Source organism: Misgurnus anguillicaudatus, chromosome 17, assembly GCF_027580225.2.
Source record: "Misgurnus anguillicaudatus chromosome 17, ASM2758022v2, whole genome shotgun sequence".
Lineage (NCBI taxonomy): Eukaryota > Metazoa > Chordata > Actinopteri > Cypriniformes > Cobitidae > Misgurnus > Misgurnus anguillicaudatus.
The window spans coordinates 26,003,768-26,028,003 of NC_073353.2; the positions used below are offsets into that span (position 1 = coordinate 26,003,768).

Here is a 24,236-nt window from a genome sequence, read left to right on the forward strand (position 1 = left end):
TTACTGACATCTCTTAACATATGAGTGCTATTGTTTTGTCTCAAAATGCACGCCAGTATTGTATTATATAAGGTTTGTTTGTAAAAATGTCCCAATTATAATAAAGACCGAGTTCTAAACTCTGTCCGGTAAACCAACCCTATATCCAGGCTTTTTATCTTAACTAAAATAGCTCCACTTTACTTCGGTCACATAACATAACACACTTCTAATATATCTTTACAAAAATATAATTACAAAAACGTCGAGTATTTGCGTCTTTGCCAATTAATATATTCTAAAATTAACATTTAATTACAAACACTTACCTGACGTGAACTTGAGGAAACGGCTGACTTGTGTCCTTCCTTGTGTGAACCAGTAAGTGATTCCAGCTGTTGCGTGCGGATTGATCTCAGATGAAATGTCCTGTGATCCAGATCCTTCCGAGTTAAAACATTTTAAATTCAAAATACACAGACGCACGCCCATACATACATACATGCACACGCGCGAGGACGCGCGCGCGCACACACGCACGCACACGGGTACTACACACACGGGTATATTTAGAAGTTTTATTTAAGATTGTTATGATATTGGGACTATTTCTCCACTCGCACCTTCAGCTCTGAAGTTCAAATTCGCAGGCAGTACGCAGCCCAGTTATAACAAATGTGAAAGATATGAAATATCATTCAACAGCGATATCATTTAAGTGCAATCCTAAAATATGATTTAAAACATACCGGTAAACCTTTTATTATTAAGTTTAAGAAATTAAAATGAATTAAATCGCATGTTTAAACGCCACAGAGATATCAGAGCCAGCAGTCGATTTCTGATGGGCTTGCCGAGGCGAGGCTGCGCTGGGCGGGGTGTGAGCGCTTAAGTGTCTGTGATTTTCTGGAGCTCTTCTGGAGCTCATCTCCGTCCGAAAGTGTCCGAGCACATTTTTAAATAGACGCTATCTATATTAACCGACCGCATATTTAAACTTAAAGCACATACATTCACGCCTGAACAACTCTTAAAATTACATTTTGTTACCAAATAACAGTAATATTATGAGCATTTTGTTGTCAGGAAACATAGCTGTCATAAGTCCACATATTGACCAGATTTGTCTTAATTAGTTCAGTCAACATAGCCATTCTGAATGTTGAATGGATTTGAAAATAACCATTCACTTAATGTTTTAAACACAGATTTATCTAGACTTAAAATAATATGTCTACTCAACTAAGCCCAAACAAGAAAATTGGTTTAACTTATATATTTTTGCCCTTCCAACATTTCATTAATTGGATTTTTTACAGTGTAATATTCTCAAAAAATCTGATTATGAGACTTAAAGAGCCCCTACGATCCAATTCACAATTTTTAATTTCCTTTACTGTGTAAATATGTATTAGTACATATTAACGATATGCAAAAGGTACAAACCCCAAAATAAACAATGACGCGAGTTATTGTCTCCAACGTAAATCTCTTTTCTTGGACTACAACAAACACATGGATTGTAGGCAACAGTTTACTTCCTGGGATTGGTGATGTAGACAAGACCGACATTATCATAATTCCTCCCGCTTTGGACTCACAAGTTAACTGTTAGCATTGCATTGTGACCGAATCTTTCAAACAAGGTAAGGAGCATCACATTTCCGGCTGACATCTGAAGGGTTTTTAGGCCAAGTTTTGTACAAAATCAATGCGTTTCAGGAAGAGAGTGAAATCTGGAGCAAAAAAAAATGTGCGGTATGTGAAAATAATGTGTTGTTTAACCATAAACACTGCAAACACATTTTAATATACCAAATACAGAAAATAGCGTTGTTTTTAAGCAATGAAATAGGTGCCCTTTAAGTCTGGATTTCATAGGCAAACCTGATGACATACTTCAAAAATCCGTCCCAAAAAATCTTTAATTGCTTAAATAAGACGTTTAGGCATATAATAATCAACATATAATAGTAAAAATATAGTTTTCTGTGCTAACAACTTTCATTTATTAGTATAACATTTATTATTACTACTAACAAACATCAATTAAAGAGCTCAGATGCAAACCTGGCTAAGTGCATCTGACATGTTCTTGTAAATAAGCATTTTTTATTAGACTCTTAATGGGTTCTGCCAACAAACCGGCATTTCTGGATGGCCTAATGCCAGGATTAAGCGGTTTGAAGCAAAACTATTTGGGCGCATACTACATGGACGCATAATACATGCCGAAAGCATTCTGTTAATATCATTATCTCATTTTTGACAACAACTTTGCTTAGTGGCTTTTGCACCGAGCTCCTATAACAAAAAAGTAACACATTTACACTATCTCTGGAACAGCTACAAAGTGATAATTACTGCCAACGGCCGACACTGAGCACTAACTGTGATGTGACAACACATTTACCATGCTTTTATCACTAGTTTTGGTTTAACACAACAAAACACAGAAGAAATATGTTACTACCCAGCAGTCACAGCCTGCTATACTCACGCCAAATTGGTATCTGTAAAGTAATATGCACACCCAACAGATTTTTATGCTAATGAATTGCATACCCTTCATTTAAAAGGCCAGGATTTCAATTCCAATGAAACATTTATTATTTTTGAGACATTCACAACTACAGTCTGAATTTCAACTTATAAAAAGTTTGGAGTAAGACCAGTTAAAAACGCTATAGCAGAATTTTAGCCGTCTTATGGAAACCCATAATAATATCTGTAATTATAACATAAGGAAATGCAAAGGCCTAATTAACACCAAGGTGGCCTTTGTAGGAGAGCTCAAGCAGACCTCATTAACCTTAACCATATAATGAAACAAAACCAAAGAGAATAATCACCGCTTTCAGATTAAACATATCAGTTAGAACAAGCCTGTCAACACCAACACGCCAGAAACAAGAAAATCAAAAAACATTGAAAACAAATGTACTAAAATTCAAAGTTGTTTCCTATGGACTTACATAAAAGTAAACAAAATTTGTAACCATTCAATGTCACGGTGGGAGTACACACCTGACCTTTTTTCCCCTCAACAATTCACAAGAGGAAGACAATCTAAGTACTTCCTTTTTATTTCTTTTTGTCAAGATCTTGGCTATTGTTCATTTCTCTGCTATATGTGGCACGACTTTTCAATCATAGTTCACAGACCACTGCGTTGTGCAGAAAGCCATTGTGATTGAACTCTATGATGAACTAAACCTCTATCCACTTGCCGAGTTCTCTCTCTCGTTCACCCCATCCTACCCCTCGTAACCTCTGCCTCTCTCTGAGAAAATACAATAGCTTGCCTTTACTTGATGGGATTACCTCAAGGAAACCTAGTCCCTGAAATGTCATTAAATGCCAGTTTTTGATCTCAACCTTTTCTTTTAACTTGAATGTTTTCAAATGCTTTCTATCATTTTTAAGTCATGTGAGAACAAAATGCTGTTCATCATAATTTCATTTTGAAGCAACCGCCATCAAAATAAGTAACAGTTCCATTCGATGACCATTCATACATTTCATTGTCACATGTCATCCATGATGTCAGCATGCCACTGTAATATTAATAAAAAAATAGCTTTTTATTAAAGTAAACATAAAATAGCATTGACAACCCATTTTACTTTTATAATGTGTGAGAATAAATATTGGCTGACTTGATCCATCCAACTTGATCATCCATCAGGTATTAAATACAAGGGGATATTTCACACCAGAATGGAGCCAAACCAAAATGTAAATGCTAAAAACCAATGCATTTTTCATTGACTATTTTTAACTACTTTCCCTGAGTTGACTCGTCAATTAAGAGAAAACGCTTTCCTGCCAATGACAAGGTTTTCCGTCAATCCGTATTTACGCTTATATCCACCAGGTGGCACTCTACCTAACTTATTAAACCTGAAAGCAACCCCTTAGGGCAAACAGTAAGAACTCTGTGTATGTTTTGATCATCGCCAGGGCCGAACGGAATCCGCGCCCGCAGATTTCCGCAGAGAACTCCGCGGATTTAATGCCCTTGATTGAGAAGGACACATAAACTGCGCTTGAGCGTTTGTGACCATAACCGTCATTGATGACAAGCACACATACATAGCCTCGGGCATTTGTGAGCGGCATTGACAAGTACATAAACCCTGTGCGTGCTGTTTGCTGTGATTGTTTTTAATGATAGAAAGCACGCTACTGACCATTTAATATTTGAGATGAAATAAAACTTACCGCGGAGTTAAGCAGATCTCAATTGTAAGCCTTTAAAAGTAATTATTTTAGATGAAAATTTGTAATATTTATAACCTAAATTCTCTAATATCTTCTAAAAACATTTGAAATCATCCCAGCAGAAGTCCGCAGATTTTTCCAAAAAATTTCCAGAGAAAAAGCAAAAAAGTCTGCAGATTCCGTCTGGCCCTGATCATCGCTCTGAATCTCATCTCTAACAATAGTCCTTCACAAAAATGCAATTATCTCAGCTTTTTGCTATTTTTTTATTTTTGAAGAAACCTACCCATATTTGAGAGGTGAAAAAAGAAAACAAATGAAAGTTGTTGTTTTTTTTAAACAGAGGGTCTTTTCTTTTATTTAATATATTGTTTGTTTATATATTTAAAGTAGAATATTTTCTGGAATGCATTAAACTTTTGTAAAAACTTTTTGTGGGAACTTTTTTAAAAACGCTGGCGGGGAAAGAGTTAACTAACTATATGAACTAATTTTAAATAGCTGCATTAACTACAACCATTAATATTAAATAAATGTGAGAAAAGTTACAGAGTGTGACTTTGGCTAAAAAGGAAAGTTGTTTTCAAGGATGAACAGTACTGTGATTAATAATGCAAAATAAGTAAACCATTCTCCACAAGCATGTTAAAAAATAGGTCATTGAAATTTGGCTCCCCTGGTGATGTCAGAAGGGGATAATACCACCCCTTAATCTGCACTATCCAACCACGCCACTGCCATTTAGTACAGAGATCAGCTTATTGCATGTTACAAAGTGACAATTTTAACATGCTATAATAAATTATCTATATGATATTTTGAGCTAAAACTTCACATATGTATTCTGGGGACACCAAAGATTGTGAAATGTCCGCTTTGAAGCAAATAGAATAGAAGTTCTAAATACTAAATGTGGTGCATCCCAAAACTTAATAAAAAATGTTACTCAGATGAATCGTTATTTAGTTTTGGGTGTATAAAAACCTGCAAATCTGTGAGTGTGTGCTTTATAAATGTGGAGTAAGAAATCATTGCTGTGTTCATTCGCCAGTCTATTCATATGTCAAGATCATACCATCTAGCTGAGTGAAATCTAAATGTGGCTATTGTGGTCAGGGCGCCTACGGCACATTTCTTACACTCCTACACAGCAGTGTGGCATTAGATGTGGCAGTGAGGCGATGCTAAGAGTGTGCTGACGGTCGGGGGTGTCAGTGCCATTAAATTGCATGTCTGGTACCTGGAGGCAAGCGGGCGCCCGGCCATGTGGTTTATTCACGTCCACCGCTACAAGCTGCCATCCTCCAGACGCGTCCTCGTGAAACATCTGCCATCGGGAGAAGAGACCAGACAGAGAGAATGAAATGTTGAGTGTAAATAATTACCATTTGTTATTTACTGCAAACAGTCTTTACAAAATAATAACTGTTACATTCAGCAGCTGTAAATTAGTATTTTTGATAACTAGGATTAATCGTGGGTAAAAATGAAGATTGTGTGGCTTCAGAGACAATTAATGATTATATATATAATATATTCAACAGAAATCTCTGAACATACACTGGCTTACAGCACTGCCAGCCTCATAGTCGTTTCATAAAGATGAGCAAGGTCATGAGAAATTGGCTTCATGATCCAGCGAGCATCTATTCACATTTCAGAATCTAAATGTGCCATGACTTCACCATGACAGATACGAGGAGACAGTGTTGGGGACAAGCAGGGACTGCAGGAGGGAGGTGATGCTACAGCAGGCACCTTGAATCTGACAAACAGAGGCCACTTATATTCATAAGTACACAGTCCATCCCTATCATGTAACTCTTTTCCTGAAGCTAACATGCAAAAAGGCATTCTTAAAAACTCAAGCACAGCAATCACATTTTCAGTGGAAATCTTATGGTGCTAACCATTTTATGATTACACCTGCATAATGCCTTATATACGCGTCTAAAGTGTTACGGTTGATCACTATATATCCAATGTTTTTAAAGCAGAAATAAACCAAAGTCCCTTTAGGGAAGTCACGCCAATAGGCGGCCATCTTTAAAACGAATCTGGGCAGTTATTTCAGTCATGCAAGATTAAATTCCTGTCTACTCGATTGATAGAGTACTAAAATCACAATTAAACAACATATTTCTGACTAACAATTAAACCTGACATCAACTGTACCATATTTTTGGTTTCTTAAGCTCAAATTGCCCTATAAAACACCTTTATTCAAAGTCATTCCAGCTGCTGCGCATGTGCACAGGTTGGCAATCGCCTCACGTGACTGTATAAAGCCCCTTCCCTAGAGAATTGTCAGTGTTTATCGATTAACTGGAAGGTGGGACTTTTGTTGCCAAAGAGGCCATGTAGAGCTTAGCATTTTGCCCCATTCATAGCAATAGCAGTGATATATCTTGTTATATCCAATTTCTTTGGTTAAACTGTGTAGAAAATATGATTTAGTGTAGAGCCACTGGTTTAAATGGAAGTGAATTAGGGTGTTGCACAAAAGCTTTAGGATAAGAATGTAGTTAAAGTCATATCTAATAATATCTTACAGTAAAACACTGCATGCGTGCAATATATTGTTGCTTTTGGATCGGTAATTTATTCTAACGCAGCCACAGTCTATTAAACACACATTTCTGCGTATGGTTCCTAAAGCACGGCATCTGTGCTCTGTGACACATAGCGAAACTCCACTTATGTCTGTTCCCAATGTGCGCTGCTGCTCCATTTACGTGTGTCTTTAATCAATTTAGAAAAAAAGATAACCATTAAAACCCAAGAGAAATGACAGTCATTAAGCTCACAATGCCCCTTCAGCTCTGACAGATTAAAAAGGTTACCTACATAAATAGACATTTAAAGTTTCCCTTTATTGTCTCGTAATTATAACTTCATTCATGTGGTAATCTTCTTAAGGGGCTTTATTGAATTATTTTTTTTTATAAGACCAATGCATCACAAAGGGCTGGTGTAAATTTTGGTGGAGTGACATCAGGTCCTCAGGGGAATCGTATTTTCTTTCAACTTCTTTGAGATTAATGGCATTATCCCAAGTCGTATTGTCTACAACTTAATAAACTAAGGTTCTGAGGACCCAAAGAGCTAATTGGTCTTTTTTCAGATTAAAATCTGTTTTCAAGGTCACATCACTTTAAAGTTCTGAGGGCCAAAACCTAGGGTAACATAATCATGTGTTATCTATTTGTACTTAAAGCTGGGGTAAGAATGTTATCAGGGAGGAAGATTTAACCTTTCTAACCATTTCTAAAAATCCAAGGTTTATGTTATTATTTTCATATTTACAAGGTTGAGTGGACACACTCAAAATTCTGCTGGGCATTATATACCCAGCATATACTGTACCCAGCATTAGTTTAATCATAACCCAACATGTGTTCTGCCCAATATTTACCCAGCATTGTGATAAAAATAACCCAACAGAATTTAAAGTGCAAATACAGAACATGACAAGCATGCGACCAGCCTTAATATCTGTCTTAAATATTCATAAAAAATCATTTTGTCACTTTACATCACACAGCTGCAGTTAACATTTCTGTTGCTAAAAGTAAACAAAGCTCCTGGAAGTTTCAGCAATTGAACAAAGCTGAAAAATTAACATACCACAGGGTTGTTGAATGCTTTACCCTGATTGGTTGAGAAATGTTCCATGGGTGTATTTTTCTGTAAAAATGCACACCCTAACCACTAATCTATATAAATTGCTGGACTGCGCATAGAAGGCTTAACGTAACAGCGTGAGGTGAAGCCAGCGCAGAGTTCGAGCGGCCATCTTGATATGCCCAACCGGCAGAGGACGTCATTGACTTACATTCAAAATCATGATCTAAATTCACCCGGTTTACAGCGTATCAGTCACACAAGATTAATTTTTAGGATGTGTACGTAAATTAATTGTTAAAGAAATAGTACATTTTCTTAAAAGAAAAATCCAGATAATTTACTCACCACCATGTCATGCAAAATGTTGATGTCTTTCTTTGTTCAGTCCAGAAGAAATTATGTTTTTTGAGGAAAACATTGCAGCATTTTTTTAATTTTAATGGAATTTAATAGACACCAACAATTAATACTTAACTCAACACTTAACAGTTTTTTTCAACGGAGTTTCAAAGGACTATAAACAATCCCAAACTAGGCATAAGGGTCTTATCTAGCAAAACGATTGTCATTTTTGACAATAAAAATAACAAATATACACTTTTAAACAGCAATTTCTCGTCTAGATCCGGTCCTGAAAGCGTCAGCGTGACCTCACGCAATACGTCATGACGTCAAGAGGTCACAGAGGACGAACGCGAAACTCCGCCCCAGTGTTACAAGTGTTGAGAAAGAGGACCGTTCTATATATGTAACACGTGACCTCTCTACGTCACTACGCATTTACTTGAGGTCGCGCTGGACCGGATCTAGATGAGAAATTGTGGTTTAAAAGTGTATATTTGTTATTTTTATTGTCAAAAATGAGAATCGTTTCGCTAGATAAGACCCTTATGCCTCGTTTGGGATTGTTTAGAGTCCTTTGAAACTCATTGAAAAAAACTGTTAAGTGTTGAGTTAAGTATTAATTGTTGGTGTCTATTAAAGTCCATTAAAATAAGAAAAATCCTGCAAAGTTTTCCTCCAAAAACATAATTTCTTCTCGACTGAACAAAGAAAGACATCAACATTTTGAATGACATGGTGGTGAGTAAATTATCTGGATTTTTCTTTTAAGAAAATTGACTATTCCTTTAATTCTGGTGTTATTTGCAATGTTTATGTTTAAATCGGGCAGGATAAGGAATTTATAGAAAAACATTAATGTGAGTGTGTATGCTGCATTCTGTTAATACCACGTGTATAAATAAAGTTTTTTTAAATGAAGCTACACGGTCAGCGTTATTTCTCTGAATAAGTTTAGGTAACTTGTAAAGATAACATCATTACAAAACCAGCAAATTATTGCATGTACATACGGTACAAAGAATGATTATGTATTTAGACTTATTTAGATGTATTTATTTTTACTGTTCAAAAAGCAAAATTTACAACTTTCAGTAAATAACTATGCATATGCTTAGAACGTTTGCGTTGTAATAAAATATAGGAAGACGTCAGATATAAAAACGGAGACTACTAAAGTAATGTTTTATCATTAAAATCTGATAATGTACATTGATTTAATAGAATGTTTGGGCATACCAATATGGCGGTGCGGTGGCTTCCATAATTGTGACGTCATGCGCAATCCAGTCATTTATAAAGATCAGTGACCCTAACCTGTGAAATGTCTTAAAATGACCAGAGCAATGTCTTACATGTATAAGCAGAATAATTGACACCCGTCCTTTAAATTATTAGACAATAAATATTATATATTTTAAATATATATTGAAATATTTTAATAATTTTGAATAATTCAACAGCCCATCATCAATTATCACTTACATAACTTAGACTCTAAAAAATTAAGATTGTTTTTAAAACATGGCTGAGTAAATATTGGACAGAACACAATGCTGGGTTAAGAATTACCCAATGCTGGGCTGTTTTTACCCAACCATGGGTTGTAAAATAAAAAAAAAATTTTGCTTAATATTTTATGATAGCAATGGGTTCATAGACTTTCATATTTTTTCCAGAGAATAGTATCCCCACAGAATAAAGTACTTACACTGATCAAAAACGGCACCTTTGGGTCCTTACCTAGAGAGACTAAAAGCTAAAATACATTATGCTATTTATCGCTACAGACATTACAGATAAGAAATCAATTCAAATTTAGTGAACGGGAATGGGTTTGAAATCTTTCGCTTTCAGGTCTGTTTCCTCAGATTTGCTTTTGGAAGGCTTTGCCATAGATTTGCAATGAAATTCCATTTCACTGGCCAAGTTTCATGAAACCAGTCACAAACATCATGCTTTCATATTTTCATAATTTTATCATGTAACATAAGCCATATAGGCAGTTCTTAATTTTAACAAAAGTATTAAGAATCTGAGTTTAAGATAAGTGGGTTAATTGCTATGAATGTTTTTTTTAATGGTGGGTGATCTGGGCATTTCTATGCATGACTGACCCCACTAAAGCAGTGCTTAAATAAAGGTTGTGTGCTATACCCCTTTTCAGAGAGCATTCTTACACCCATAAGACATAAATAATGGTGGTCAGGTAAGTCCTGTGCTGCCAAAAGTCCTGCCAGCTCCACTCATGCCAACCTTCAAGGCTCTGCTCCAAGACTGGCACTGGCACAGTCTGAGAGACACTATGCCTCAGTTCACACAATTACACTCACAACTTTTCACACTACGCCCTCGCTCCAGATTTCCTGTGCATTTGCACCATTAGCCTGGTTAGTGTGAGTTTCTCACCAAACATTAGGTGGGTGATGGATGTATAAAATCAACAGGACAGGTTTCCCCACAAGAGAGCTTTGCAGGCAACAGAGAGCGAGTTACATTTAGGATTAACTGATTCACTTAATCCTTTCCGTTGATAAATCGCAACAAATCTAGGCTGAACAGCAGAAATGCAAACACACGCGCACGTCTGTTTCTCTTTCTATTTTGGTCTGCTCTGTTTTCAACCACGTTCCTCTATGACTCACCCTCCAGTCTGTCAGCCGACCAATCAGATTTCTATGCTGTTTGGGGCCTCCACCTGACAAGCAGCCAAATATATTTAAAAACACAGCATGCTGTCTGGTGTCTCCTGCCTGCTGAAGGCCAGGGATGCCAGACTCACAACCTCCAAGGAATAACAGGAAGAATTCCTTTAGATGTGTGCGTCGGTGTGTTTCATACTGCGCTTATTCATCCTAAATAATGATGTTGAATGCTTTTGTTTATGGTTAGTTGAACTACATTTGTCCATATACTGTCCTGTATATGCTGAAAAACAATGATCAGGAAATGTGGATGTGCGTTTTATGCGCCCATGCATACCTGTGTAGTGGCTGTTGAAGTGGTGCTGCTCCTGGACCCCCACATCTGCTGAAACTGCACCCTGATCTCAGCAAACGTTTCTATGATCACAGCGATGAACACATTCTGGGAATACAGGTTTGAGAGATAAAATAAATAAATACTCATATAGTATAATATATAATGTTGACTTCATTGCATTCATTTTATTTTCTCCCGGCGGGTCACTTAAAACATTACTCAAGGTTTTGAGCGTCACGGTGATATTATTTGGCATTTCGTGACCTTTTCCAAACAATCTGTGATTGAATTAAACAGGCAATTTTTTTGCAACTGTTCATGATTTCTATGTAAATGCACTCTTTGCATGTAAATTGCTCAGCAGAAAAGTGTCAGATCCAATACAGCTGAAATATGTCACTCAAACTCTCTGAGACTGTCAGAGATATGATGTTGGGATCCCTTATAAAATGATATGTAGAGGTTTGGAGGACATTCCGCTTATTTTGCTACTGTATATTTAGTTTATCCAAGCACTCTTTAAACGAAAACTCATGTTCGGACAGGAAAGGATTTTTTCACCTTGACCAGCCAGGCGAGGAAGAAGATGAGCGTGATGAAGTAGAAATATGAGCGCCAGCGTGGGAAGCTGTCAATGGCTCGATACATGATGAAGACCCAGCCCTCCTGAGATGCGGCCTCATATACCGTGAATATGCTGGTGCCTGTGAGAGGAGAGGTCAGGGAGGGACATGATGGGGTAAAAGGGAGAAGAGAGAAGGGGAGATCATGTGTGAGATGTTAGGCTGCCAAAAGTGGTCTGACTGGGCACTCAGACACAAAAATTCAGACATAAACACAGTCCTGTCAGGTGTTTCCTATTATTAAGCTATGTGCTTCCTTTTCTAAACATCTGAATATGATGGTTATCCTTACTTCTGAACCACTGTTGAATGCTTTGAATCAGTTTTGTTGCAGAATGTAATAATATCCACACATACAGTATATCAAAGGAACTGCTATAGCAAATACAGAATTACACAGCCAAGGACATTTCGCTTTAGCTACACTGTATAATGAGCACTTTAATGCTAATAATGGGATTTTTTAAAAAACTTAACTGGGTTTTAAGTGATATGTGGGCATGTGGATGAAAGAAGTCTCATTTTTGGATGCATGATATCTTTACAGGTTGGTTCTTATTGAAACAGCATACTTTTAGGGTAATTCCACATTCATGCCAAGGTCAATCAGATATCATTTGCAGAGAAAATTTTTATACAATATTTAAAGAAAATCCTGGAAATAACACAATACCCAAAATATGTGTGTGTTTTTCATATACACAGTGTGGCAATAAAAAAAAATCCTGTGATGTTTCCTCTGCACTCTTTTATTGTGACCCATGATGCCCCGCTGCGAGATGGCTGCCAAAGGCCAGCAGGAAGCATGCCACTTAGTTCTGCTTTCTGCCATTTTCCCACCAGGTCCTGGGGCCAAACTGGCCAAGGACACTGACACAGCCATTTTAGGTTACTTTATACACAAAACCAGGGCTTTGAACCTGATTTTTTCCCAGTTGGTTCGTTCCGAACAGAAACAGTATTTTAACGTTTCCGGTTTTCGGTTCAACCCTAAAATTGACTTTCCTGAACCGGTTAGAACAAAAAAATAAAGTTCCCGAACCAGTTAATAACGTTCCATGTCAGCTGTAGGACATACAAGAAAGTAGGCTGATCATTAGGACATTAAACTTAAATTATTAAGTTTACATAATTTTCCTTACGTCTCTATCTGGTCATCGAACATTAAAAAAGTCTACATTATGTAAGCGGTATAACTGTAATTCTGATGTGCCTACATTTGTTGAGTGTACTTAAACACGCGCACACACACACAGACGGAGAACGAATTCCAAACGGCGCTTCAGGAAGAAGGTGCAGCATAAACAGTCGCTCCACATAAAGTGAAAATTATGTTGTTTTTCAGTGCTTTATTTCCCAATTATATTTTAAAGGACTACAGTATGAGACACAGTATGGCAACTCTCAAGTTTATACATCAAGAGTTCTGATCTTTGAAGGGCATAGGGATAATCACGTTTCATTGGAGTTGGACCGGACACATTCAACGGCATTTGCGTCTGTGCGTACAAAAAAATTGCTCACTTTAGCGCCTTTTTGTGGTTAAATTGTTTAAAATCACTTAAGTGTTAACATTTGCAAGCCTTTTGAAACATGTGCGAATGATCAACAATCACCCTATTTAAATTTGCTTATTAATCCGCGAATCGCAAGCTTAAGTTTCTGGTTTCGTTTCTGTTCCTTGCAAAACATCAAAAGTTTCTGGTTTTCGTTCCGTGAACCTGTTCAAAGCCTTGCACATAACCTTCACAGGGACCCATTTAATAATTAAATAAAAATAATGTTTTTTTGTCTGTACACAATTATGTTTTTAAAAATACATCTTAAATCCAGATGTACAGTGATTCACCGTAGACAGATACATTTTAGTGCAAATTCAGGGTCAAACGCATTTGGCAAACAAAGAACTCTGATTACAAACCACTTAGAGATAAATCACTGTGTACAGACATCTCTGGAAAAACCGAGAGAGAAAACAACTACATGGCCATTTTATTTTGGATGGCGTAAGAGTGTGTGCCAAAACTAATTTAAAAGACAAAGTCTTAAAGGAACAGTATGTAGGATTGTGGCCAAAACTGGTATTGCAATCACAAAACTTCTGACTAAAACTGGTACTGCAATCACACAACTGGTGGCCAATACACAACATGACAACATAAACATCAGTTGAGGGCTGCAACTCCACTTTTTAAATGACAATATCCTGGCCAGACCACTGTTGTCAGTGTTATAAGTATTTGAAATGAAAATTATTTCTAAATGTCTAGAGACATATCAGGGCCATTTTATAATTAATTGATATAAATTTTTTACATACTGTTCCTTTAACTTTTCTACTCTTCAGCAGCCCACATTTAAATTAAAGTCGATGGGTGGTGGCTCCTTTACGGCTACCACCCCACGGCTGTGGAATAAACTTCCTCTTGCAATTAAAAATTCCCCAACTCTGGACTGTTTAAGAGGTCTTTAAAGACCCATCTTTTAAAAAATGCTTATTGTCTTTAAAGTGTATTTATATTACTTGTTTGATTTTTTTTTTATTCTGTTTTAATTATTGTTTAACAATTTTGTATAATTTTTACTATACTGTGTAGCGCTTTGGGTTGAAGAAAAGCGCATTACAAATAAAATACATCATCATCATCATCAATGTCAAATCTCAGCAATATACAGGCACTTATATTCAAAAACACCTGCGACAACAAAACAATTGTAAATGTACCCATCAGAGAAATAAATATATTTAAGATGAATCAAGGGGAAATACAATCTACAATAAATATGTGTCAACGCCATGAGTAGCCTAGTGCCATTTCCCATATAGTGCTTGCAAACTTAGATCACTTAATTCTTAGATCCCTTAATCTTTCAAGCCAAAAAAGACACTGTTGCACAATGAACATGGCTGAATAGACAACAGATCACTAAAGCAGGAACTGTTCTGGTTGACTCACAAATAGCATATCTGTTTATTGCACTCTACAGTATAAAGGGGATAAAGGAGGGCCCTTTCGCAGATCTCAATGTTCTGCAAGTCAATGGTTTCAAAGCCGTGCCTGGGTTTTTGTAGGGAAAAGCCTCCCTTCATGGCTATTTGGAGATTAGTGGCACTGCTCTATGTACCTTTCAAGTGGATTTATCTCAAATGGGAAAGATAAAAATTCGCCATGCTGCTTTTCACAGATCACAGTACCTAAATAAACTGTTCAATTTGTGAAGCTTTTACAATGCATCAAAATATAAGCTTTGCTAAGAAAACACTTATTTATTTATGCGGTGAGAGGTGGTGTTTTCTGTTTCCTCGCAAATAATGTATAGATCAAATCAAAATGTTTCTGCCAGCACAAATGCTGACAAAATATCTCTTAAACAGGAAGGAGGGACCTTAACCATATCTAGAATCTGAAATAACACAGACTGTGGAGTGAACTCGGTGACTTGGGCATAAAACCGTCCTTCAAATAGCTACCTAGCTACACCCTAGCAACCATGTAGGAAATCCCAGCTACCACATACTGCAGTAACAAGAGAAAAACACTCAGAGTCACTCATAGGAGTCGAAAATGAAAATCATGCTGCTTAGAGAAGTGTAACGCATTGCAATGACTCACCAAGCTCATTGAAGCCACTATATCCCAGCTCCTGTCTGCTGAGCCCCAAGTCTTCTTCCAGATCCACACACTTAAACCCTGCTGGACACTGATAACCCTCCCCATATGGAGAGCAGTGTGTATCAGGGATGGCCAGGCTGTTCCATGTTACCTCACTGGAAAAGACCAGAGTCACCATCATCAGCACAGTGTTATGTATGACTAACCACTGTACTATAATAAACGCTCTGGAGTTTGACTACTTATGTTACAATGGTCCTCTTTACATTCACATATTTTTTGGCTTATCATGATTGTAATGGCTAAAATATTTTTTTTTGTATTTATGCTTAAAACAAGAAAATATCATTATTTTGTGCAACTGTGCTTTAAGCAAGTGTATCTTGTTTAACTCGTTCCCCACCATTGATGAGTTATCTCATCAATTAAGAGAAAACATTTGCATTAAAAAACATGTTCCTGGTGAGTTTTTATGGTTATCTGTAATACAGCAATTATCCATTAGATGGTGCACTTACCCAATTTATAAAAAACTAAGGCAAAAAAATATTTATTAATTTTACACTCTGTGTATGTTTAGATAATCATTTTGAATCTGATTGCTAACAAAATTCCTTCATAAAAATTCAATTATTTCAGCTTTTTATTGCTAAATAAAATATTTTAGAAGAAAAATGCCCATATTTAAGAGTTTATAAACAGAGAAAAAAATATTGATAGGATAAAAAAAAAATTCCCCCGTTTTGATTGTTTGTTTGTTTATTGTTTGTATAGCAGAGGGTCTGTTCTTTCATTTGATATATTTGTACGTTTATATATTTTATAATTTTCCTGGCATTTTGTGAAACTTTTGTGAAAATCACAAAAAATGCTGGTGGGCAACTTTTCAAAAAAGACTGGTGCGGAATGAGTTAAGGACATTTATATACTTTACTAGAAAACAAAGGCAAAACTACTGATTAAGATATGAGGAGCGCAGATGTAAAAGCCGATAAACGTCCTTCGTCAAAAATGATAATGATTAACCGAATGCTCTCGACACATATTAAATACTTTTACTTCAAATGTACTTAATAGTCATCTGAATAGCCATCAGGCCATTCAGAAAAACCGGTTTGTTGGCAGAATCCATCAAGAGTCTTATAAAAAAATGCTCATTTACAAGAAAACATGTCAGACACATTTAAAGGGTCTTGCATCTGAGCTCTTTATATACACTGTACACTATATGTGTTATGTGACTCTGTTTTACAGTACTGTATAACTAAACTGTGTATGAACAAAATGAAATTTAGTCCTTTAATTTGGATTGACAACCGATTTCTTCTGCTGTTTGAACTTTGAAGGTAACATTAATCTTATCTAAATAAATAAATAAAAATCTTATTATACACACACTCACAGATGTCTTTTTTTGGGCCACAGGTGTTTCTTCAGGAGGCACTTGATGCGTCTAATGAAAATGAATGCCTTTAAATTGGCTTGCCAGACATTCTTTCAAATTATTTATTGAGGGCTCTGAAATGACTTGGGATCATTAATTGCAGTATCACAAAGGCCAATCAGAGGCACAGCGATGAATCAAAATACCTTGAATTATACAGTCCTAAATTACCAATCAACCTATTTAAAGAAACCAATAACAATCACGATTTAAGTTATATCAATAACATCAAGAATTAAAATTAATAAATAATATAAAAAACAGCTACATGAACCTATATTTGTATTGAGACATACCGTTTATAATGAGTTGCTTAGGGGTTATATTTTAAAAATGGCAAGGTCATGAAGCCTTATCTCATCCAAATTCAAGAAGCAACTGTAAGTGATCAAGACACCAAACTTTAATCCAGTTTCATAATCTACACTGCAATTTTATTTCATCAATTCCCTACATGATCATAAAAAGGTAATGAAATTTGTCCCTGTCCACCATGTTTTTCATCCTCTTACTGAAACAACCTGATTTGTGTGTTTCACCTTTAAGCGCATAGTCTAAAAGGGTGTGTCCGAATCCACTTTTGCTAATTTAACGACAGGAAAAATGGTTTGTGCGCCTGCCACACAGTCTAAAAAGGTTGTTCCTGTTCTCGTAATGAGTAATGGGTGTGTTTTGGGCGAACTGTGCAATAAACCAATGAGAATCTCATCTCCCATCCCCTTTAAAAGCAAGTTGCGCTCGCGCCATGCTGATTCCCTATTTAGATGGTGGAATTTGTAAACTGAAAAACGAAGCGGAGGAGGACAAGTTTAAGATTGATGTTAAAAAAATTGGGTTGTTTTTATTGGTTTTGAAATAGGTTTTTTTATAAAAAATTTTTTTGTTCTCTTAAAGTCGCAATGAAAGTAAAATAAAAAACTGTAATTTGTTTTGTAATATTGTGGTATTTTTTACAAATGATTTATCTCTGAGCTTCATTCATTTTTAAAAATTCATGTGCCCTCATAATCTCCTCCCCTCCTAAAAACTATCTCTCTTTACTTCCGGTCATAATGTATGGCAGGTGGGCGGGGCCCGGGAGAATATCGCTGCGATTAGCAATTAGCAACACGACCCAATTTCAAATGATCCAATCAGATCTCGATGGACAAATTCAAATCCAGCTCTGTCTTATTTCATTTCAGAGGCCGGTTTTACTCGGATACACATCACCACGGCGAAAATTAGGCAATTGATATTTCCGTTTCATGGCGACTTTAAAAAGTCATTTTCTCTCAGTCATGAAAGTAAAATAAGCATGCTTTTAATTGTTGTAAATGTATGGATAGCCTACATAATCAGTGTAATCTCAAAGAATAATTTACAAATATTCAAGAAAAAGGTCTGTACAACAAAAAATACTTTATTTGTAACAAACAGGAGAGAGTGGAGAGTCTAAACGTTTCAGCACCTGGACAGCGCCATGAGTGTTTTGAAAAGCATTGCTTAAAAAAGGTTCTCATCTCACCATACCCACAGGTACAAAGTCATCATATACAATAAATCCGTGAGTAGCATTTAAAAAAAACATTTCAAAATAGATGCAATATTTGCATGCGTTTAAAGCAAAACATTCAATTACTTACCAGGCTACAGATGAAGCAGCTCTTTACGCCTTCTAATGTCTCATAATCGGTCCTCATTTATGTCCAAGAAACTCAATGATAATCTTTTACATTTTAATCCTTTAATTTTTATATTAAAAAACTTTTGTTTTCTGTCCATGTGTGTAATAAGCAAATGTGCGTTGTCCTCTCATTTATAGACCCATATTACTAACGCGCTCTTTAAAAAAACAAAAACAATATTGCGCCATTGACTTTAGACCAGGTTTTATTTGGTCAATGGCGTAGTCTATTTTAGTTGCCTCAAAATAGCAACGCGCCAACAATGCGCCTGAACACACCTAGTTTTCAGACCAGAATGCCCATGGGTGCAAAAGTGGTTGCAAATGTACTTGCCATTTAAACAACGTGGTGCTAAACATGAAAATGACAACTGCGCCGGGTTGAAACTAGCAAAAAACACATTGCATTGTGGCGGGTGTATGATAGGGCCCTGTGTGTTTATGCTTGTTTTCCACAGCCAGCAACAGCACAATATTTCATCGCAATCGCACAGCTATTATAATCTTATCATGATTGTAAACCAATACAGATTTAATGCCAGTGGGCGGAGCCAACGATACATAATGTGCTCTCTTTCTCTGGGGCAGGTCATATTATTAAATTAACCCACATTATGACAATATGCCTGACAATGATTAAATAAATGGTTATTGTTAAGAATGGTGTTTTAAGCTATGAAACTTCCAGGAATATTAATGATACCAAGACCTCTTATATGTCAAAAGATCAAGGGAAAGTTTCCTCAGTTGATGAGCACTTTAATACAGCACCTCTGTGCCAGGCACATATAGTTCGGTGAAAACATCAACAGTAAATATTTCTAAAATACACTTCTTTATAATGCAGGAAAATCTTCTCTGAACCTACATATTATATAAAGGACAATATTTTCAACTTGTGCAACAGCAATTGAATGAAAATACACCACATGTAAGTGCAGGGTCAGGATGAGAACAGTATGTTTCAGACAATAGGACGAATTGAGGCCAGGCTGCTGAAAAGAGGAGAGCATTTGCACAACGCCCAGGCAACACAGGAAACGTTAATTATTGTGATTAGTGTTCGGCACACTCCTCTATTGCGGATGGTTATGGCTCTTTGTTTTAGAGCCTGCTCTGACACGCCACTCATCTGCTAGAGAATATTAAATAGGCCTGGGTTTTAAAAGAGAACCACCTACATACATACACTGAATTAAGATTAACACTGCGTTCGTCATTCCCCTTAAGTCAGGAATCAAGTGTTCCAGCAAGATTAGCTCAAATAAAGTCTTACTGACAAACATGTATAATTTGTTTATTAGTTTGGGAGTGTTGATGGGTCATATTAAAAATAGCGATCTGTTATTAGTAACGTTTACAGCTGCTGATAGGATATGTATTTCAGAGAACAGATGTGTGTGGGAGGTGTGCAGCAACAGATGATCCAATAAAAACTGCACCATAATGTCAAATCCCCTGATTCATCTCCGTGATAATAAACCACAAGAAATGTGTGGAAAAAAGCCACACAAATGGAATATGAAATTTGATATACACAAGTTTTATCTGCTACACTGGATGACATTTAAAGTGATTTTATTGCTTTTGAACTGTCTCTAGAAAGGCGATTAAAATTGCATACCCTCTTTGTGTTTCATTGGTAACACAGTGATAATTAAAGGTGCCAAACATCTGAACCCCCAGGATTCCATACAAGAGAAGAAAGAACAGCAAGAATATGGATACGCTCCAGATCTGCTCCCCTGATCGCCTGGAAGGAAGCAGATTTTAAGTGGATGATGTGAAAGAACCTAACAATTCGTTTCACAATTCGTTCTAGCACTCTCGAGACTTTCACTTACTTGAGAATGTTGGTTATCCGGGTTCGAGGCAGCTCAAATCGGAAGTAAATTCGGAAGGCTCGGATCATTATGAGGGCCCTGGGTATGCGTAACATTCCCCATGGTGACATTTGGTCCACAATTTCTGCTATTTCGAAAACCTTTAGAGCATTCGGAAGGACAAATTGGAAAGCAAAATTATCCGTGAAGCTTCTTAATTTGAAATCAACTGAAATCAAATGAAGATAGAAAGTGATATACCTGAAGCACAAGGGAGACCCAGAGAAAAACCACCATGAAGCCATCAAACATGCACCAGCGATCTTTAACATAGGAGTTCTCTCCCTGAAAACAAAGGCGGGTGATAAGACACAGACTTTAATGAAAGTCTACAGGTTAGTGACAGGTGGTCTACAGGTCTAATAAAAGACTTTGGCAGTTGTTAACAGCAAAGCTAATAAAATTCAGCCCAGAGAAGTCTGAGCATGTCACTTAACTTGTGAGACACTGTTTCATTAATGTGCACCTGGCAGGGCTCAACAATAAGACAACAAAACTGGTCTAAGAGAGCTTCAAGAGTTTTGGGCCAGCTTATGGTATGCCATTGGACCTATCTGACAAGTGCTATGTTTTCACACCTTCCGTAAATTTGATGGTTTCATTGCATCCATCTTCTGTTATGACTGAAATGTTGTTGAAAACAGTAGCGGAGTGGCAATCGTGGAGAGTCGGGACATTTCCCGGTGGGCGGTAGTCTTTTGAGGCTGCGAGGGCCGGTCTGATAATAGTTATACATTGCGAGTTATATAGCAACCCCGTCTGGGGGCCTGATTTGCATCGGCTTCCCTCTGGTCAAACTGTGCAGCCTCTTTGCTTAACACAGTTTATAAAAGTGCTCAACCTGTTCGGCAGGTCCAACCATAATATAGGGGGATCAGTGAGCGGCCCCTCCCCAAATGGCATAGCCTGTCGGTCTTGTAAAAAGCTGCCAAATGCCTGTTTATTGCAGTACATATGCGGTCGGATCCATCAAGCAGCTAGACTATTTGATAGACTAGTAGTAATTGTGGATTAAGCATGTTTAAAATCTCTAGCCTGGTGGTCAGGACATGAATGGATCAAATCGGCACATTTGCAAAGGTTTATCTCAATATGGCTATATCATAAATAAAAATTAGAAGGGTAACTTTGCAGTATCACATTATATATTTCCTACTATGTGATTTCCATATTATAGATGAGAGTATTCAACTGCAATATGGCAATGAATATCCTCACAACATTTTTATTTCTCAAAACTTTGAGAAAAATTATTTTCAAAGGAACTGTATTCTTACTGTTATTCAAATATGCAAACATTATTCTGCATATGATTTAAATATTAGACGAGAGTATATAACGGCAATAAACATCTCATATGGCAATAAACATCCAAACACGCTGTTAACCGCACTAACAAGTCTAAATAAGCAATAACAGTGAAAAAAACATTATTATCTCTCAAAGCTTTATATGACCAAAATTATATTTAAAGGAAAAATTCTTAGTTATTCAAAGATTCACACATTATTCCATATTACTCCCATTTATAAGCACATTCGTCTCTGGCCTCGCTCTGTTATGTAATAGCTGATTGACAGGTGCGCATCTTCGTCTTTCAAACACATATCATTTTGTAGTTACTCATGATTCAATGATTTTATTTTTATTATGGAAGAGCAGGCTAAAGCACGCACATCAATTTAAATAGGGTGCTCGACAAAAAAAACGTAGTAGTAATGATGCAAAGTCGGCAACACCAAAGCTCCAAAAATATCAAAAATGTTTATTAATTAAAAACAGTGCTAGGCATCAGGTAACGTTTCGAGCACGCAGGCTCTTCATCAGAGGAATGATGAAGAGCCTGCGTGCTCGAAACGTTGGCGACTTTGCATCATTACTATTTATTTTTATTATGAAAATGTTTTTTTTGGGCAGATTGATTACGATTTGTATTACCCTAGTTTTACTACAAATACAATACCTTTTTTTTTACCACGGAGGGCCGGTGGTATACAAAATTTCCCGGTAGATTTTTTGGTCCCACTCTGCCCCTGGTTGAAAATTATGCAGATGTAGCTGTCTAAAGCCCTTTTCACACAGACATTCCGTAAAATACACGGGAAAGGCATCCGGGATTTTTCCGGGATCCTTAGATTTTTTATTCATTCACACTGCCATGATTACCCGGCATCTGACGGTTACGGAAAGACACTTGACCTATTGAAAGTAACGCCCTCTCTTATGCAGCTGCTGAAGTTTGCATATTATATATTATTTCTCTCTCCAAGAACCACTCGCGTGCATTTTTGTTTATGATAAGATTATAAAGGAGTGCGTGACACGCCATTCTAATTCTGGTGAATGATCTCAGCTTCAGAGTGGATATTTGACGAGCTCCCTGATCTCTGCTTTAATACAGTTTTCAGACATTTCTCATCGTGATTGTTTATATGCATTTAAAACCCGCATTTTGAGGAGATGAACGATATATCTTGTTGGGATGACGCGCGGGTATTTTCGTTTATTTTAGCTCAAATGAGCACGTGACGCGATATTCTTTAATGCTGCTGAATGATCTCCGTTTCAACACAGTAAGTAACGAGCTAACTTACCTGATATCTTGCTGACATTTCTCATCATGAATGTTGTAAATCTCTCATTTTAAAGAGTTGACCCAACTTAATGTTGCCATGACACGCAAGTCCTCACTACGGCACGTGCGTCATTGTTTCTGCGTCTCATTTATCATTTCTTGATAACTGCGTCAATATAGTTTGCAACATTTCTCGTGGTGAATGTTTATATGCATGTTATCTCTCGTTTTAAGAAGCGGAACCATAACTTTTGTTGTGATGATGCACGCGTCCTCACTACGACACGCCCATTACGGCATTCTTTCGGCTTCTTGTTCACACAGAGGGTTATCCGTGTATCTGACTAGGTCCTCTTTCCGGCAACGATCCCAGAAGATTAACGTGACGAGTTTGTGTTCACACAGACGCTTGTCTGGCAATTTTATGGGGATTTTCTGGGACCAAAGGTCTGTGTGAATTAGGGCTGAAACGATTCATCGAGTTACTCGATTTACTCGATTCAAAAAATTCCTCGAGGCAAAAATTCTGCCTCGAAGCCTCGTTAAATTCCTATGACGCGCACTACACGCGCCAAGATCTGATTCACACGGACCGTTTCAATGTTCAGGAAGCACATCATAGCGCGTGGTTCATTTTGAATTTAGTTGGCGCGATGGCGGAGCGAATATGTCCATAAACGGCAGAGAGAGACTGTCTAAAGTTTGGGATCATTACATTCAGCATCTGAACTGAAAACATCCACTGTTGTTTCACCAAGCGTCGAGGAAACAAGGTAACATAGCTTCCGCTGATTTTAATCCCATACTGTATTTGTAGCGATGTCGTTATGCGGTTTGACTAGATATGATGTTTAGCTTTGATGTTTTTAAGGAGTAAACGTATTCACGTTCAATTGCAGGACAGTATAGATTAAAAAAGAACCCCTTGACACACACGCATGCACTACAGGTGTGTGTACCAAAAAACGGCACCACAGTGCAATCATATATGGGCAACTTGTAATCTGACATATTTTGTATAATAATAATAATCTCTGTTTTATTGGAGTTTAGCATAAGTTATTCTCTCTCACGCGAGTCAGACCGATCGCGCAATGCATCACATATGCTTAAACTTATGTAGCCACGCAACAATAATTTCAGCATGCATTCACTGTATACAGCGGGAGGTGATGTTGTGATTTTTCGAACGGATTCTTAACCTAAAATGCACCGCAATGCAAGTGATGCAAACCAAATGCAGCGTTCTATTGAAAAGTAATGTATGTATTTCTGCA

The 24,236-nt window shown here is 37.0% G+C and overlaps 1 protein-coding gene across 3 annotated transcripts in view; it reads right to left on the reverse strand.

Annotated features, from left to right (window-relative positions):
- nalcn (sodium leak channel, non-selective) overlaps positions 1-24,236 on the reverse strand; it is a 117,014-nt gene that overhangs the window by 83,803 nt on the left and 8,975 nt on the right. For all 3 annotated transcript variants that reach the window (XM_055216123.2, XM_055216122.2, XM_055216121.2), the window contains 7 exons: positions 20,586-20,669; positions 20,346-20,485; positions 20,126-20,254; positions 15,392-15,546; positions 11,716-11,858; positions 11,155-11,259; positions 5,444-5,530 (listed from right to left, as the gene is read on the reverse strand). In XM_055216123.2, coding sequence (XP_055072098.1) covers positions 5,444-5,530; positions 11,155-11,259; positions 11,716-11,858; positions 15,392-15,546; positions 20,126-20,254; positions 20,346-20,485; positions 20,586-20,669 — 843 coding nt within the window. The remainder of the gene's footprint in view (positions 1-5,443; positions 5,531-11,154; positions 11,260-11,715; positions 11,859-15,391; positions 15,547-20,125; positions 20,255-20,345; positions 20,486-20,585; positions 20,670-24,236) is intronic.